General features: G+C 36.0%; 1 protein-coding gene across 1 annotated transcript in view; it reads left to right on the forward strand.

Annotated features, from left to right (window-relative positions):
* The window catches only part of LOC306874463 (fibroblast growth factor 11-like), a gene marked incomplete at both ends in the record, with an annotated part of 77,924 nt that overhangs the window by 36,705 nt on the left and 21,984 nt on the right, over positions 1–19,235 (forward strand). The window contains 2 exons of the mRNA XM_079424528.1: positions 7,837–7,947; positions 13,391–13,494. Coding sequence (XP_079280654.1) covers positions 7,837–7,947; positions 13,391–13,494 — 215 coding nt within the window. The remainder of the gene's footprint in view (positions 1–7,836; positions 7,948–13,390; positions 13,495–19,235) is intronic.

Raw genomic sequence — 19,235 nt, forward strand, 5'->3', positions numbered from 1 at the left:
AGAAACGTAGCAAGGAGGTTGGTAAAATAATCCATGTGACATCAGGGGTTCAACCGTAATTTAACGAAGCTACAAGAATACTTTTTGTGGGAAAAAAAAGACTTTATTCAAATTCGCCTCCTCTGCGTCACCCTAGCACCATTTTGGAGAATATCCGCTGGATGGAAACTACTTATGCTCTTCTGTATTAGCCGCATACCGGATGCGCTGTTGTCGTTCAAATCAAAGCATAAATATATGTAAAAGACGTATCTGTGCAGTGCGGCTGACACAGAAGAGCGCACACAGTTTCCGTCCAGTGGATAAAATCCAAAATGGTGCTACGCTGACGTAGCGGAGACGAACTGTTGAATAAAGTCGTTCTTTTAGTTTTCTTTGCATACAAAAATTATTCTCGTAGCTTCGTTAAATTACGGTTGAACCCCTGATGTCACATGGATTATTTTACCAATCTCCTTGCTACATTTCTGGACCTTGATTGTGTAAGGACACTTGCTGTCTATGGAGGGTCTGAGAGCTCTCGGAATTCATCAAAAAAATCTTAATTTGTGTTCCGAAGATGAACGAAGGTCTCACTGGTTTGAAACGACATGAGGGTAATTAATAGTAATTAGAGTAATTAATGACAGAATTTTTCATTTTTGGGTGAACTAACCCTTTAATCCGCCCCATTTGAAAACGATATACATTTCACCGTGGTTTGTCATTAGTCACGTTTAATGTCGTCTTTTTACTTCACGGGACAATTGCAAAAGTTTACACTTGCACAAATCAATTCAACACGGCAATATTAACTTCAAATAATAATGGTTTATAAAAGAAAGAAAGACCGTGCGTTGTCTTCATATCTATTCACGTCATGGAAACACAAAGATATTATACAACACGACAAAATGAGCTCAAATTCATTATAGTAACACAGCTTTTGACATTACGTGTTTTATGGATTAAACAAGGGCTAAGTAACTTGTGGCATTCCCTTCACTTAAATTTCCCTCAGACATATCATATGATGCTTATTTGACGTTTTTATATATGTTGTACGTTTGTGTATATATGCGTTTTAAATAAAACATTTACACCTTTTTAATATACGTTTTGATAAATTCAGTCTAACGTGAAGTACAAATATTTATTCAGTGCCATTTACCTGACGCCTGAACTTGACATACACTTAAATATCCACTTTTCTTCGGATATACAACACATAAAACACTTTCTAAATGTCCACTCAAAAAATTGAATATGTTGCATGATTTTCTCGTTAAATTTAGTCTAAAAAAATAACATTTATTTAGTGCAACTTACCTGACGCGTGAACTTGACAAGATGGCTGCACTGTTTCTCCCGCGAAGTCACTCAGGCTCATGCACGTACTGAATGATCTCAGTGTTAGCTGGATTTGTTTTTATTAGTTTAGTCAACATTTAGCATTCTGAATTTTGACTGGATTTGAAAATAACCATTCATTTAATGTTTTTAAAATATATTTGTGCAGACTTAATATAATATGTCTTCACAACTAAGCCCAAGCAATAAAATTAGTTCAACATAAATATTTCTGCCCATCCAGCATTTTGTTAATTGTACTTTTTACTATATATATATATATATATATATATATATGTATATATACACACACACATACTCACACAAAAATGTTGTACTGTAAAAAATCCAGTTTTCATACTATAATTTAAAATGTTGTGGTTATAAAATTAATTTGTACAATCACATTTAAAATAATATATTTAAATTTGTGTTTAATGACTATTATTTAGACAAAATATTGTAGAATTTTAATATCATTATCAAATGTCATTATTTTAGATCATATATTGTCTAATTATAAAAATAATGTTCATAAACTGTAGTAGTGTTCAAAAGTTAGGGGTCAGTAATTATTTTAATTAGCAAGCATTGTTCTATTAATCTTTCAAATTAATCAAATTACTCAAATATATTTACTGTAAATTGTGTATACTGAAATAGAAAAATGTATTTTAAATTGCAATAATATTGCACAATATTACAGTTTTTACTCTAGCTTTGATTAAATAAATCTAGGTCTCGGTGAGCATCTCATCAAAACCTAAACTTTTGAATAGTAGTGTGTGTAAAGATAAATTTACTTTCATTATTTTAGGCAACCAGTTTTTTTTTTGTTGTTTGTTTTTTTTTAATCAAAAATAATGGTGGAAATTAAATATGAAAGTTTTGAATAATTTTATTTGAAAGTTACATTCAAGCTAAAAAAAACTGAAGGCATTTAAAATGGCTTTAAGCTTTTGAAATCACACACAATTATCTAACACTAGAGGAAAAAGTGTAAAGTAATGCACATACACACACACAGCAGACTGTCTCAGACATGAGATGTGTGTGTATGCAGCTGTAATGGTCATTAACTAATGCATGGTGGGAGTGCGTATGGCAAAGAGAGCTTTGGGTCAGAAGGCACTGACGCAAATACTCACACCAGACCAGCCCTCTATCATCACATCATCTGTCTCTGTCACGCTGCGTGCCAGCATGACCACACACATATACACAAAAAGCCATTGCAGTTACACAAGCAACGGAGTGCTGGTGTGTAAACCTTCTGTAGCATCTACAGTAATGTATAAAGCACAAGGGGTGCAAGGACAGAGGAAGATATCTGGATTGTGTTGTGTCCTGAGGTGAATGTTCAGTGAGCCTTTTACCTCTGAATAAATTGAAAGAGAGACGTGTTCACACTGGCAGTGATTTTATCACTGGAGGTCGCCAAGTCGCTGTTGGTCACTAGTTTGGTTTTGTGGAGTTGGATGGATGCCCAAACATGATTGGTGGACTGTGTAACGAAAATGTTGAGAATTTGATGGCAAAGAAGAAGGATAAGATTGTATTTTGGAATTGCTAAAAATGCAATAGAGGCATATATAAATACAGAAGTGCATAATGCATGAATGTAACTAATATCAATAATCTCTGACACATTTTTTAATCTACTTCTCCACGTAGACAGAGGCAAATTAGTAAGAATTAAATCAGAGTGCTACTTGAAAAGTAATATTTGCTTTCCTGCTTTAAATATTATTAGTATCATTCATCATCATCATCTTTCTTTCTTTTTCTTTCTTTCTTTCTTTCTTTCTGACTTTTTCAGTGATGTCTTATCTTTTCCTCTCATCTCTTTCTTGTGTTATTCTCACTTTGTTCTGTGGTGGCAGCTGCTTTTCTTCTCCATCTCTCCCCTTCCTTGCATTCTCTCATCCCGCTATCGGCAGGCCTCAGACATGTCCCAGCTCATTTAGACACAAATCATTAAGCTTTACAGAGGAAAAAAGGCCCATTAGTCTGACTTTAATTAATCCCAAACTGCACATTCCTGTCTGCTGTGACCTCTGTGTGTGTATGTATGTGGCTGTTTTTCTTGACATTCCCCTGCATTGACATCCATTGACAGATAGATAGATAGATAGATAGATAGATAGATAGATAGATAGATAGATAGATAGATAGATAGATAGATAGATAGATAGATAGATAGATAGATAGATAGATAGATAGATAGATAGATAGATAGATAGATAGATAGATAGATAGATAGATAGATAGATAGATAGATAGAATGAACAATGGAATCTCACAACGAATGGATGGATAGATGGAGATAGATGTGGATGAATGATAGATAGAGATGGATGGATGGCTGGAAAAAAAACAGTACAATGATCTATGGAGAGAATTATACAATGAAGTAACGATGGATGGATGGATATGGGGTAGATTTGAATGGATGGATGATTAGGAGTAGAATTGAATGGATGGATAGAAAGATAATATGATCTATGAAGGATGGATGGATGGATGGACGGATGGATGTTGTTTGGTGAGAAATGTAAGAGTTGTTCCCAGGGCAAGTGATTGATTGTCCAGCTAAATATTGTCATTACAGGCTTGGCTAGCTCTGCCCCGCCCCCCTTCATTACTCACAGTCACATTAGGCCACAGGGAGCGTCCACTGCAATTTTATGCACTTTAGCCCAGTACGTCCTCTGAATATGAAGCATGCACTTGTACTCTTCCACTCCTGTTAGCTCAGCAGACAATATTGTGCTTGACAAGTATGATTTTGTAATTGTATGCAAAACAAGAAGCAGTCTGCAGGTTTTTAATATGAAGAGGCAGTTGAGAGGAATCAGAATTATGTTTATAAGATAATCTGATTCATGTGCTGTTAGTTTTGTTGAGTGGGACTGTTTTGTTGAATTTGAACAGTATTTGTTGTACATTTAAATAGATTCTGACCATTATACAGTAGAGTTATTCATCTATTTGTAGTTCTGCATTGCACATTTGTACAGTGTTCTTTTGCTTCTAGCATTGAAATGTGCAATAACTACCATTCAAAGGTTTGGGGTCGGTAAGATTTAAAAAAAAAAATTGAAAGAAGTCTCATTCTCACCAAGGCTAAAATGTCATTTTTTCCTGTGATTAATATTAATAATATTATTAATATTCCTGTGAATAATTTCAGACTTCAGTGTCACATGATCCTTCAGAAATCATTCTAATATGCTTATTTGGTGCTCAAGAAACATTTCTTGTTGTAGTATTTTTGTGGGAACAGTTTTCACAATTTTCTGAAAAATGTCCATTTCAGGATTCTTAGATGAATAGAAAGTAAAAATGAAATAAAAAAATAAAACAGCATTTATACTGTTTTTACTTTTATAACAAAATGAAAGCCTTTATTGTAACGTTGGTCGATTCAATACATTCTTACTGAATATAAGTAAAAAAAAAAAATGATTTTGATTTGTTCTGTTAAAGTCAGAACAAAAAACAGACTTTTTCTTTCTAAGGGTTAGAGAAAGTAAATGATCATCAAAAACTATAAAATATGTCTGTTAATAAGTGGATTTCAAGAAAATTATTATTTTTATTTTTTTAAATCTATGATATGACCCCTTTAAAGTGCTCACATGCTGGATAGTAAATGCAGTCTTATTTTTGTCTGTATCTCTCTTCGTCTCTCTCCTCCCCTCTCCCTTTCTTGCTCTGAATGAAATATGCCAGTGGAGGAGCCAGACTTTTGTTAGGATCTGTTGTGCCTGAAAGCTTTATCGATGCTTTGCGTGAAGTATGAGAGTATTCCTCTTTTATTTAGCTAGTGAATGTCTTCCAATAAAATAACCATGTCATAACTTCTGCCCACTCTCTTGTTCTCCCTCCGTAACACTCGTTCACTTTTATCTCCCGCTCGGGAAGGTGACGACTCCATCTCCAGCTGATTGGATGATGTATGGTGTTATTCAGAGAGATGCAAAACCACATAACTCACCCTGACGGGGCTTATAGGAGAGATTGCGAGGCATAGAGAGGGAAAGGAGATCTCTAACCAGGTGATGTCCCCGGTGGACCAATGTGTCTGTGTAACTTTTGTTGAAGCCTGGGCTCTTGGCAGACTGGCATCCCTAAGCTCACGCACTCAAACGCACATCAATATCACCCATCAGAAGTGCCCTTCACACCCTCTGTCCCCGGAGATGGGTTTTATGGTTATGCAGTGCAGACTGAAGACAGAGAGGGCTTGTGTATCAGCGCCGCTCTATGTGTGGCTTTCAAAGCGTGTCACGGCAGCGCTATTAAAGAGGCTGACAAAGACGGATCTGCGGGGAATTTCCTACACAACCCGAATCAACCAAGAGATGAAGGAAATGTGCCTTATCGCGGCAGAATATGTGGGTTTAATATGTGGATATCATTATTTGCCGCCTCTTTGCTTTGTGTGGAGCCTTTAATGCGAAAGTGCCCACATATTTCTTTCTCGGCTTCTGTGAGCGGTGATTTGTCTGTGGACTGTGACGGTGGCAGCCAGACACTATGCCATGTAGCTGAATGTTAAAACTGTAGTTTGGCCCCTCAGGGTCTCACCTTCAGAACTGATCAATGGACACTAGCAAATAGAGGCCTGCAGAGAGAAAGCCCAAACTATTTCTGCAGTGTTTCACATAGAGGGAGTGCTGAGAGGAAATTGGAGATGCACACAAAGTTAGCATTTGGGGAAAAACGAGTGACAAAAAGAAAAAGAGATCACTAAAAGATTGGGGTCGGTAAGATTTATCTTACGCTCACCATGCAAGGCTGCATTTATTTGATCAAAAATATAGTCAAAACAGTAATATTGTGAAATATTACTACAATTTATAATAACTATTTTCTATTTAAATGCATTCTAAAATGTAATTTACTCCTGTGATGGCAACGCTTAATTTTCTTTCTTTTTTTTCTTTTTCTTTTTGTAAATAGTTTTCTAATATATTATTATTTAGTGGGCCTATATATTATTTACAATTTTTCTTTCTCTAGACTCTAGGCTCTGGACGGCTGCTACAACGATAGACATTTTACCTGTCATCTGTGCTTTTAATGGGATCGCTTAAAAATTTAAAGAGCAGCCTGTGTTTACACTTAAAATCCACCTCAAAAAAGCTGTGTGTTATTTTTGTAGAAGTTTCGTTGAAGGTAGTTAGATAACACCATTTGTTACATTTAATATGCCTTTGCTTTTATTTTATTCACTTCAGATTTTCCGACACAGTGCACATTTAAGTTATTATTATTAATCATAAATATGATTACTATAAATGTGCCAGTTTAGTAGTCATTAAGCAACTGTATGCACACCCATAGCTGTTGGTTTCCTACATGGTAAAGCATGTGATTTTAATATACACAGAGACATCTCATAATATTCCTGTTCCATTACCAGTGTCCCATTTGTGTTGTTTTACACAGATCTCCAGCAGACTGCTAGGCCACATCCCTTACCAGCTGTTATAGTTCATTTGATTATCTATCACCTCCCTTCTCCTTCAAAAACCCATAAAACCAGATATTTTATTTGGTCTTTTTAATTTTTAGTAACCTTTCTAAAGCAGAGTGGAGAGCCCTCTCTTTGCAGATAGCCCAACATGTCCCTTAAAAACTTACTATGGAAGTACCATGGTACAGTGGTATCAAGCACCGTGGTACTTTGATATGTTGTATACCATGGTACTGAATGATTATTACCATATGATTATCACCACACAAAATAATGTTGTTCCAAATTTGTATGAGTTTCCTGCTTCTGCAGAACACAAAATAAGTTACTTTGACTTCCTCTGACTTTGATTTGTATGGTCAAAAAATATAATGGAAGTCAATGGGAATCTAAACTGTTTTTCTTCAAAATATCTTCTTTTGTGTTCCACAGAAGAAGAAAAAAATCACACAGTTTTAAAAGACATGAGGGTGAGTAAACAATGACAGAATTCATTTTGGGGTGGACTATCACTTTAAGGTACTTATTTGTCAATTGGACACAGTTTTATGCAATAGATTTGAACAATTCCTCTGTTTTGCATCTCTTTCTAGAATGAGTTTAGATAATGTTATAGCAATTCACTGAACTCTTTTGTGTAGTTTGTTTTGTTGGTGCTGTAAACTCTGAGAAGAAAAGGAGATGAAAGACAGAGAAGCCCTGAAAGTTTTGTTCGTGTTACCGCAGTCCATTGCCAGTACAGACAGAAACAACTTCTTATCTTCCTAATGTGCTTTGAAAACATGGATGCTTGTATTTGAGTTTATGACTGACACAGTACAAGTCTATTGAGGTAAGCTGTAAAATTAAAGATGTATCGACTGGTTTGTGCTTGTTAGTGTGTGTGTGTGTCTTTCTTAATTCAGTCATCCTGATATACCCTTCACTGTTGTAGCACCAGCATGTATTATTGATGCATTGAGATTTTCTTTTCTAGCATAGGCACAACGTGTCTAATGGAATGTTATCTCTCTTTTTTTCAGAGCCTCAGCTAAAAGGTATCGTCACACGTCTGTATTGTCGGCATGGCTTCTACCTGCAAATGTTACCCGATGGCACCTTGGACGGCACAAAGGACGAAAACAGCTCCTTCTGTAAGTGTGTGCTCAGAGATATGTGAGTGTGTGCATTTGTGCGTGTGCTCAAATCTTTTTTGAACACGTTTTAAGAGCTTTAAAAAATCCTATTAACCTAACCTGAACTCACTATCACATTACAACCTACAGATTATAATGGGAAACAAACATCAAAGTGTGGCAGGTCTCTCTCTCTGCCTGTGTCTGAGTCAATCATTCTATCTATCTATCTATCTATCTATCTATCTATCTATCTATCTGTCTATCTGTCTGTCTGTCTGTCTGTCTGTCTGTCTGTCTGTCTGTCTGTCTGTTATTTGAATTCTACCTTACCTTCAAATTTGAATTGAATCATTTCAAATTCAGGAACATCACTGACATTTGATTGCAGTTTTGGCATCTTGGAAAATCTGAGCACAGTTAAAGATATTTTTGAGATCTCTTCTGAAACTCCAAAAGAAGCACATGTGAGATGACTCGGCTCTTTTTCTCAAAGAAAACGTGTGAAGTGAGAGGTATCAGAAAAAGGTCTCAGTTTGCTGTTTGTTTAATTTCATTGCTGCAGAAGAGAATAACATATTAATGATATCTCATCTGCTGCTTTTCATTTCCTAATGTACCTAATGTTCTGGTCCTAATGTACAGTATGGGCTCTCCTAAAATACTCAGCACTCTCCTCATAAATTACATGTTCCCCTCTTGAGACGCATTTCTGAGCATAGCCAAACAGATGCCCTGTAATGTCTTTTTAATATGGGAACGTAACAAACAAAACAAAACAGTCAAATCCCACAAGGTTTTTCCACTTTTTACTGCAGACGTCTTGAAATCCTTCCAGAGGCAAAACTGTTATGTCAGTCGATAAAAGGATTTTCGTAAGTGTTTCTATCCATAAATCTTGCATGAAAGTAATTTAACAGTGCCTTGTCGGCTAATTCGGTATGTGTCAGATATTATGTAAGTGTGTGTTCGCTGGGGACCATCTGGGAACAGCTGTGTGGTTTGTGTTGAAGACAGTGCGAAAGTTAAATAACTTAAAAGGTGAAAGAAAAAGAAAGCAAGCGGCAGAGCTGTATGATTGCTGTCTAGACTTTATGGTTGTTATATACGGATTGTGCACTGAGATGAGAGAAAGGTGAAATTGTTATGTTAACTGACATACAGTTTGCTTTGCTTCCTGAACCCGTTCTGGAGAAAGGCTGCATGTGGGTCGGGATTTGTCTACATTAAGACATAGCCATCGCTAGACCTTATTTAGAGAGGCTACATCCCTGCTTTTTAAACGCATACCTAAAGGGATTCACAAATGAAATTTTTGGCAACATTTACTCATCCTCACCTGTATAACTTTCTTCTATGGAACATAAAAGAAGGTGTGTTTTGATGAATGTTTCAGCATTTTTTTGGTCCACTGAGTAAAAGTCAGTGGGTGCAAATTACCATTTGACCTTACTGGTTATTAGTGTTGACGAACTCAATCACATATTAGTGGGCGGAGCTAGTGTAAATGGCCTTTCCCATTTTTTATTCTATCAGTCAATATTGAACAATTTTGGGTTCTCTAAAGAACCTTTCAGAGAACAGTTTTTAAAAGAACCCTTTTTCTTAGCGTGAAGAACATTTTGTGCAATTGAAAGGTTCCATGTTAAAGCTACTTGTTTTTAAATGTTAACATTTAGTCCCAAAAAACACCAAATCAGCACGGAGAGAGAATAAATAATTAACATGCTCTGATTCATATCTGGAACCCCTCTGTTATAATGATATACAACTCCATCATTAAACAAACACATTTCATGCTCTGATCCATCCTGATAGACTCCTTTGGAAACTTCCATAGTTGGTTAGCATGTAAAGCAATAGTTTACTAAGTGATGAGAGAGTCCAGCTCAAAAGCACAATGTAGAAACTCTCTAGTTCGTGTCTCACACATTCCCATCATGCACATCTCTGATCTATATACTGGCCTCAAAACCAGGCATGACCTGAAAGCCTTCGTAAAAACTCAGTTTGCATGCATAAGCTCCTGCAAACATGCTCAGTAATTGTGAACAAGGTGAACAAGGTTAGTAATCTCTGTGATCCTTTCTCTCTTCGGAATGGGGGTTCATATTCATGTTCTCCAGTTCACCTGCTTTAAGATACAGAAAAACATTTTTCTTTAATTTATTCAAGCAAGCTTTGTAGTTCTACACAGATTAGCACCAGGTCCCCAGATGGCACAGTGCTTGTCCCGGCAGTTCCCAGCAAAGCCAAAAGAACAGCTGCTCTGGCAGTGATGGGTGTTCCATCACAGAGCGTCTGCCCCCTTGGAGGGGAGGGTATGCAGCCTGGCACTCCTGCTTTCATTTTCATCTTCACTTGAACCACAAGTTGATTATGTAATGTCTTAATGAGCAAAACGGGAGAGGAATGATGAGACGCTTGCTGTGTGTGTGTGTGTGTGTGTGTGTGTGTGTGTGTGTGTGCTCTTCTCACCTTCAGCCAATGAACATCTTGAGCTGATCATGCATTTCACCCTTGCTCAAGTTCCTTACACTTGAAAAGATAAGAGAGAGAGAGAGAGTCAGGTGGGGTTGGTTTCTTTGCAACTGTTTTTGATTCCCTATTACAGCATTTTTCTACTTTTTTGCCTCACCTTCTCCTGGCTCAGAGGCCACATAGACATTTTAAAGTTTTAGGAGGAATAACAGCAGTGATGCCTCTACTTTATTGTTCTTTGTGTGGGTGGAATGCTATGAAAAACTGTTTCCATCTCAAAGTGAATCATTTTTATTTCTTTGAATTGTTTATTTGTTTACTTAATTTCTTGCAATTGTAACTTTGCAACGGCAATTTTTTTTTATCTCAAAATGTTTATTTGTATCTCGCAATGTGACTTTTTATCTTCTGCTTGATTTCTCATAGTTTCGACTTTATTTCTAGTAATTGTGACTTTACATCTCAGCACTGTGACTTTTATTTCTCATTTCAAACTTTATCACACAATTACTTTTTTATTGTTTACTCTGAGGTGGAAACAGACCTCTGAGGCCAGTTTGGCAACAGGAGATATGGATGGCCTCTAAATGTATACATTTTTAATAAAAGTAGTGTGTGAATGGTGCTATTTACATACATTAATTTGCATCTTTTTTGTTTGTTTGTTTGTTTGTTTGTTTTGAAAGGAAAAAAAGAGTACCTTTATCTAGCAAAGATGCATTAGATTGACAAAATAATTACAAAAATATATAACAGAAAAAAAGATTTAAAAAAAAGATAAAGGTTTCCACAAAAGAAGCATGAGCATGAAATCAGCATATTGGAATGATTTCTAAGATCACAAATAAAAAAAATATATATTTAAGCAAGATTCTGGCATCTTTTTTTGGCACACAGAAAAAAAACATAACTGAAAGAAAAGTAAAACAAAGGCAAAAGACAAACCTGTTAGTGAGGTAATGCAACTGTGGAATTAGTTTTATCCTGTAAATGTCCATCTGGTCATAGGCATTTTTCAGAAGCATCTGGCAGATATGGTCAACTAGAGATGAAAGATACAGCAGATATCATTTCCTCAGCACAGCCCCCTCAAGAACACTTAAATGATCAGAAAGTTTTACTAATGCCATACTAACATTTTAATGACTTCCCCTTCAACCCACCCAGGAGGGAGGGAGAAGAATGGAGCAGGAGAAAGATAAGAGGGAGAACCTTTGAAGGTCTTTAACAGACAGCCAGATGTCAGAGCTGTTGACAGAGTACTAACACAATGTGCTGAGTCATATTGAAGAAAGAAAGAAAATATTGTTTTTATGCCCTGACCTTTATCCCATAATGCCATGCACAGATGGACTTTGACAGAGGCAGACCTAAGGTTGTCATCCATTTCTTTGTGTCTCGCAAAGTCACCAAAGCAATAAATAAAGATTGACAGTCAGTCTTTGTAGTGATGCTTCAGGGTGACAAGACACAACATGTAAACACACAGAAGCTCATACACACTGAGGCGAATGCATAACTTGATGTTGAACTTTTTTTTTTCTAGCGAAAACCTATTTCATTATGGTGACGAGCAAATGTTTTTTTAATGGCTTACGGTGTTTAATTATATTTGGATGATCATTAATTGATACTGAGAGCCACAGTTAAAAGCTTAGTAAAGTTAGCTCTGCTGTCATTAATAGATTTGATGCTAATTTGAAAGATCCCATCTAATAAAAAATAGTTTTACTACTTATATTACGAATATAGCTTGTAACTTGTTATCTGAGTCGGAATTTGATGCCAGCGTTGCTTGTAGACAAGACAGTAAAATATTGATTTGATTTAATTGTATTATGATGTCTCGTTTTTATTTTATTATTAATATGATGCAAGTTGTTTTTATTTTATTATATTTTATTTTATTTTATTTTATTCCTTTATGTTATTTTTCTAAATGTTATATCTTACACTGTCTTGTCTACCTTGCTGAAAGACAGTGGAATAATTATGTATTTATTTTATTATGATGCAAGTCATTTTTATTTTATTTTAGCATTAATATAATGCAAGTCGTTTTGATTTTATTATATTTTATTTCATTTTAATTTACTGTTTTCCATTTTTCTAAATATTATAACTATTACTTTGTCTTGTTTGCATGCTTTACAGCAATTTTATTTGTCACAGCCAGAAAGCACATCAAAACTCTCTCTTAGTGTGAAAGAATATTTCTCTTTAAAATACTCACTATGTTCCCAAGTTTTTTGTGTTTGTCACATCAGCTCTGCTAGGCTTCATCTTTAACTACTTATGCAGTCATTAATCTGCTCTCCAGTGAGCTTTATTTTATTGATGCCTTTCTTGAAGGCTGTAAGATTTGGGGTTCAGATGAGGTCTGCATTGTCATGCCCGCGGTTGTCACAACACTAGGTGGGTGCAACTCAAATCTGCATCGCTCCCGTGGAGACACTATGCCACGAGGCATTTGTCAATACGGCTAAAGTCAACATGTCGCTCGAGGCGTTTCTCACCAACGGTCCCGTCGGTCAACACTCCACACCAAAATAGACACACTCTCATCTGCAGCTCAAAAGGCTTATGAATGAGCACGCGCAACTGTCCCGGTGTCACACAGAATGCATAAACTTCAAGCAAACATCCCAGTTTTGGAAACAGTGCAAATCCTGTTGGCTACGGCTGGCAGAGCGATGGCAGAACAAAGAGCAAGGTGCAAGGAGATTTTTCCGTTTTTCTTTAATGTGCCTCGCCGAATCTGAAAGCTCATTTCACTGGGGTCTGTAATTTCAGGAGGTTTCTGCTGAAACTGTCAGTTTTGGGGGTGAGTGTCACCTTAGGTGCACTGGAGAAAAATTCTTCATATAGCACGCTGAAAAAATAAATATTAAGAATCAATCATCATTTATTTTCATATCGACAATTTCAGACCGTCCACACTGATGTTTAAAATCTCTCTCTCTCTCTCTCTGAATTGCAGTGCTGTTCAACTTGATTCCTGTGGGTCTGAGGATAGTGGCCATGCAGAGCACCAAGACAGGACTCTACATAGGCATGAACAGCGAGGGCTACCTCTACACATCAGTAAGTCTACAGGACATATCATACTCATCAATAGGTTACAAAAATTTCCAGACCTGTCCTAACACATCTTATCATGTTAAAGATGTCTGTCAGCTACATCACGCAGTGGAGGCCAAATATCTGAGACCACCAGTGAAATAGCTTTTATTCTGCAGTTTTCTAAACCAAATACTGTTCAATTGAAAATTGTTTGAAAGACAGCAATTACTTTTGTTGTTGGTTTGTTTTGTTTTTGAAAGTCCCATTATGCTCACCAGTCCTGCATTTATTTGAAAATACAATAAAAAAATATTGTTACAAAATTTATTTCTAAATATTTTAACGTAGTTTTTTTCCTGTGATTGCATAGTTTCAGTTTCTTTTTTTTTTTAGCTTGCATTACTCCAGTTTTCAGTGTCTCATGATCCCTCAGAAAGCATTCTAATATGCTGATTTGATTTTCAAGAAACATTTCTTATTATTATCAATGTTTTTACTGCTAAATATTTTTTGGGAAACCATGATACACTACCACTAAAAAGTTTGGGGTAGGTAAGATTTACAAAATAATACATTGAAATGAATACCTTTATTCGGCAAGGATGCATTAAATTGCTCAAAAGTGACAGTGAAGACATTTATAATTTTACAATAAATTCCTATTTTAACTATATAAGCATACTATGATAAGCATATTCACTTTTTTGAAGTATCGTGTGACACTGAATGGCTGCTGAAAAGTCAGCTTTGCCATCACAGGAATAAATTCCATAAACTAAAATATACTTAAAATATATTAAAACAGAAAATAATTGTTTTAATTTGTAATATTTCACCATACATTGTAAAATCTGATAAGTTAAGAATACGCAAAACATTTGAGGAAACGTATTGCCTCAAAATATTTGAGTATACAAACTCAGAGCTTAGTAGAGCTTAAACATTTTATGACAAATTGGGCAGGGCTGAGAGCCATGGGAGCCAAGCCAAGCCTCTCTTCCATGATCCCACCCCACTCTTTACAATGATATTTACAAACAACTTGTTTCCATAAACAGCTCATTCATTCTGATCTTTATAATTAAGTGCTAGTTAACAAAATCACACTAGCACATACTATCAAAAACACTCTCACTATACACTTGCATGTAACTAGTCATGCAGTAAATATAGTCTTTAAGGTTTACTGTCCATCCTCAACCTAACCACAGGCTCTACTCTTCACCATAGTGGTAACACTACAAAACCAACATAACCGAAACCTATGTACAGTACTAACTTATGTCTCCTTATGTTAATCTTCTGCAAAACACACAAAATAACACTTAATTTCAACATTTATTTTCCTTGTTGTCTGATGCAAAGCATGCTGGGAACTAGAAAACTCAATCATTTTAAGTTCAGCTTACTACAACAACATTTTGAGTTTCCAAAACTTATTTCAATAAAGTCCATTGAACTTTCATTATTATTTGAGTGAAATTAACTAATTTAATTTAATTCATATCACTGTTCTGTTTTACAGTGTTAGTGTTTTTACTGTATTTTTAATCAAATAAATGCTGCCTTGGTGAGTATAAGAAACATTTTTCAAAAACCTAATTTATTCCATTAGGTTATTATTAGGTTAATTTATTTGATTGGTAGTGTATATAAAAATTATAAATTATTTATTTAATTGGTGACTTGAAAATAGCCTTAAATAGTCGAATCATAAATATTTCGTATTCATTTTATTTTATAATGTCCCTTTGTGTAAAAGTTTTTAAAATCTTAAAACTGAAGATTTTAAATCTCAGATTTTAATGATGTCTCAGGCATTGGGTCTCCACTGCATTATATGCTCAAGGAAACCTTACACATTATTTCTTGCTCTTTGATTATGTATCAGGTGCTGCTAATGAAGTTAACTGTTGTGTGCGTTTGTACTCAGACAGTGAGTGAGTACTGTTGGCCTCAGTTCTCTGTGACACACTCCATTAGTCTGGCCTATTTCTCTCTACCAGTTAAACTCTTATGAGTAAGACATACTTCTGCTTAGCGATGCATTGCTTTGCAGTGTAGAGCAGACTTTCTTCTCTCTTCTCTCTCTATTGTCTGATCCACTCACTCATATTTGGAGAAGAAAAGAGTATTGTTTTCATCTTTGAAATTCATATCACTCTTTAAAGTAAAGTGATGAGTCTAAGAGAGGTGTATAGGCCTAAATTATGTACTGTGCCCCCATAAAGTACACTTAAAATGTATAAATTATTACATTGCATGGAAATCAGAATATTAAACCAAATTCTATCTGCACACAAAAACAGTAGTGTTACATTTCAAAAAGATCTCTACTTTTCTTAGCTATACGTTTTCTAAACTACTGGTCTCAAAGTAATCTTTTTTTAAGATCCACTAAGTCTGGCAACCAGAAAGTGTTAAAATAGTTGTCATGTTCAAATTCTGAACTGCTTATCTGTTTTTTGCACTTTAAATACAATAGCATTTTTGTCAAATTTGTAAAAGTGTGCTTGTGCTTTCTTTAAAATAAACTACTTCATTTGATTTGTGTGTGTGTGTGTGTGTGTGTGTGATGCAATTTATTTTTCACATTTTTAAGTGCACCGCAAGTATTCAGATATTGTTTCTGCAGTGTTGAGTTTATGTTTATTTAATTGTGTTATTTTAGTCCCAGATCCATAATTTTAATTTTTAAATATGTATAAAATAAAATAAGTCATAAAAAAAAATGTTTCAAAAGCTATGGTAACCTTAAAAATGTGCAAGATAAACAAAAACTAATATTTATATCAGTTATTACACACATTACAACTGTCCCTAAATTGAGAACTCAATAGACCCTTTTTCTGTTTTTTTTTTTCTGGCAGAAAGATTAAGCATATAAATCGTCAGTTTGTTGTTTTACATGCACACAGACATTATTTCATACACGACATAATCATGAGATGCATAAGAAATCGTTAGACACACTCATAACAACAAAAGACAATACTTTATTGAACCTTTTCTGATAAGAAGTGTGCGCTGCAATCACAAGCTTTTTTGACGATCATTTCTGTCCAGTCCGCTCGTTTTATCTCATTTCACCACAGCTGTCGTCATTTTTTTTTTGTCTGGAAGAGGCAGCAGGTATGCGATTAAAATTTTAAATTGGAGCCTGTACTATGTCGATTCTGGCACCCAACATCACAACAAGACGATATTTTAAGCTCCTTATGTAGCCGAATCTGCGAGGAGCGTCTCGCTGCATCCCACAAGATCCAGGAGGCGTGGTTGGATCCAGATCCAACTCCTCCCACCTTACATTTACCTAAACCGACCCATCTCCACCCCTGATCCATAAACCCACCTATTTCCACCCCTAAACCTACCAAACTCCACCCCCTAGATATGGATCCAACCATGCCCCCTGGATCTTGTGGGCTGCAGCGAGCCCTACTTGGAATCTGCGCTGGTTTGAATTGGCTGCCTCCAGTTTTCCCTTTGTTTTGCCTCCAGCTAGCGCTGTGACGTAATTGTGACGTCGACACAAAAAGGGTCTATAAGCAACTCATTTACTTCCCTATCATGTATCCACCTCTCACACATAGGAGCAGAAATGCACTCTCTATCTCTCTTTTTCTCTACTCTTGTAAGGAGAGCATCTGTAGAGAATGTTTTCTCCTCATGGGAAGAAAGTCGACCCATTTTCCACAGAGGGAAATGACCATACCTGAAAAAAGAGAGAAAATCCCTATCCTAGAAAACCTCATGCAGAGCGACCTCTTTTTCTTTCTTTTCTCTCTTCTCTGCCTTAGTCTAAAGCACTGAAACTGCTCTACCTGTGTCCTAACTTACATTCCTAACTTTCAGCTTTTTTTAGCATGATATTTTAAACCGAAGAGACTAGTGTGAAACCAGTGAAGCATGCCACAAAACGCAGTGCAAACACAAAGCAGGAGACAGGTTGCTCCTGAGCTTTAAAATATTCTGAAACAACAGAAGCAAAACACATTGTTGACTTTTGAAATGTTATGTGAGGAATGACTCATTGCCTGCTGTATACTGTGCCATAAAGAATACAAAGCTAAACAAGTTATTTTCCCTGGATTTAATCAAGGTGCATCTGAAATTGCATACTGTCTGAGCAGGCATTTGATGTGGAACAAAAACTTTCTAACCATTACAAAAGTATGTTCTACTGTATATAGTATGAATGTGTGTAGTATGAATGAAATCCATACTACATCCACCATGTTGGGTTTGTCATGTGACCTTTCACAACTCCTCTCCCGTGGCCTCATGGGAGTCTATCTCATGCACACTGCAGAATCTCAGTGGAAGTAGTAGGTTATCTTTGTACTTCCTGCCTAAGTTTTATGAAGGCTACAAATTCTAATAATAATCACTTCAAGAATTTGGTGGCAAATCTCAAACATTTTAACTCTAAGACACCCACCCCTTATGAAAATTAAGCATAGTTTTAATACAGATACCATGGTTAAACTATATGGTTAGTGTAGCAAAACCATGGTTAATATGTGGTTACCATGGTTTAACTATTAGTAGTTTTTTTGGTAGTAAAACCATGGTTAATTTTCATAAGGGACATTAGCCACAGTTCTGTGCAAAAATTTCCCACAATCAATGCAAACACCATCAAGCACTATGGCATACCTTGTACATGGTTAAAATCTGCTGGGTATATGAAGTGAAGTGACATACTGCCAAGTATGGTGACCCATACTCGGAATTCGTGCTTTGCATTTAACCCATCCATCGTGCACACACACATTGTGAACACACACACACAGCAGTGAACACACACCCGGAGCAGTGGGCAGCCATTTATGCTGCGGCGCCCAGGGAGCAGTGGGGGTTCGGTGCCTTGCTCAAGGGCACCTCAGTCATGGTATTGAGGGTGGAGAGAGCGCTGGACATTCACTCCCCCCACCTACAATCCCTGCTGGCCCGAGACTCGAACCCACAACCTTTGGATTACGAGTCCGACTCTCTAACCATTAGGCCTTATAACCCTCTAGGCCATTAGGACTTCCCCCATGATATATTTTTAGAAAGCAAATGTGTTAGTTAGCGATTACTTAAAAGGCTAGTTCAACTAAAAGTAAAAATTCTGTCATTATTTACTCCTGTTATTCCAAATCTGTATGACTTTATGGAAGTGAAATCTTACATTTTTTTTTGCAAGTTGAAGTAATGGAAACAGAAGTTTGTTTTGGGTGAACTAATGCTTTTGTAGCGCCCCCTACCCTCCAAGGATTTACTTCATCCCAAGTTCTGAGTGGAGCACCGGGTTCTGCTAATAAGTCTCTCAACAATATATTCAATTTATTATTCCTCTCTAGCATTAACTTTACTTATGATCTAAGCTCTGGTTTATCTACATGTTACAGGATGGGATGGATGCTGTAAATGGACTTGCAGTAAAGGATCTCACCACTCCAGGTAAGTATATGTAAGTACCCTTTGTATTAGGTGTAAACTATAATAATATACAGTAAAAGAGCTCACCCAGAGGTAAGTACAGGTAAGTATGAAATTTAGGTGATTTATTAATACAGATAAATATATAAATAAATAGAGCAATAAATAGAGAAATGTATAGAAGAAAATTAAATAAAATTGTTCACTGTTTATGACAGGGTCACATGAACCATTAAACCTCCAAATAAACACTGTTCACCCTTAGATGTCTCTGTGTGACTTATTTCAAATATCTGTATCAACTGTCATTAAATGTGTAAATTCTGCATAAGAGT

The sequence above is a fragment of the Barbus barbus genome, assembly GCF_936440315.1.
Source record: "Barbus barbus genome assembly, chromosome: 1".
NCBI classification, from domain to species: Eukaryota; Metazoa; Chordata; class Actinopteri; order Cypriniformes; family Cyprinidae; genus Barbus; species Barbus barbus.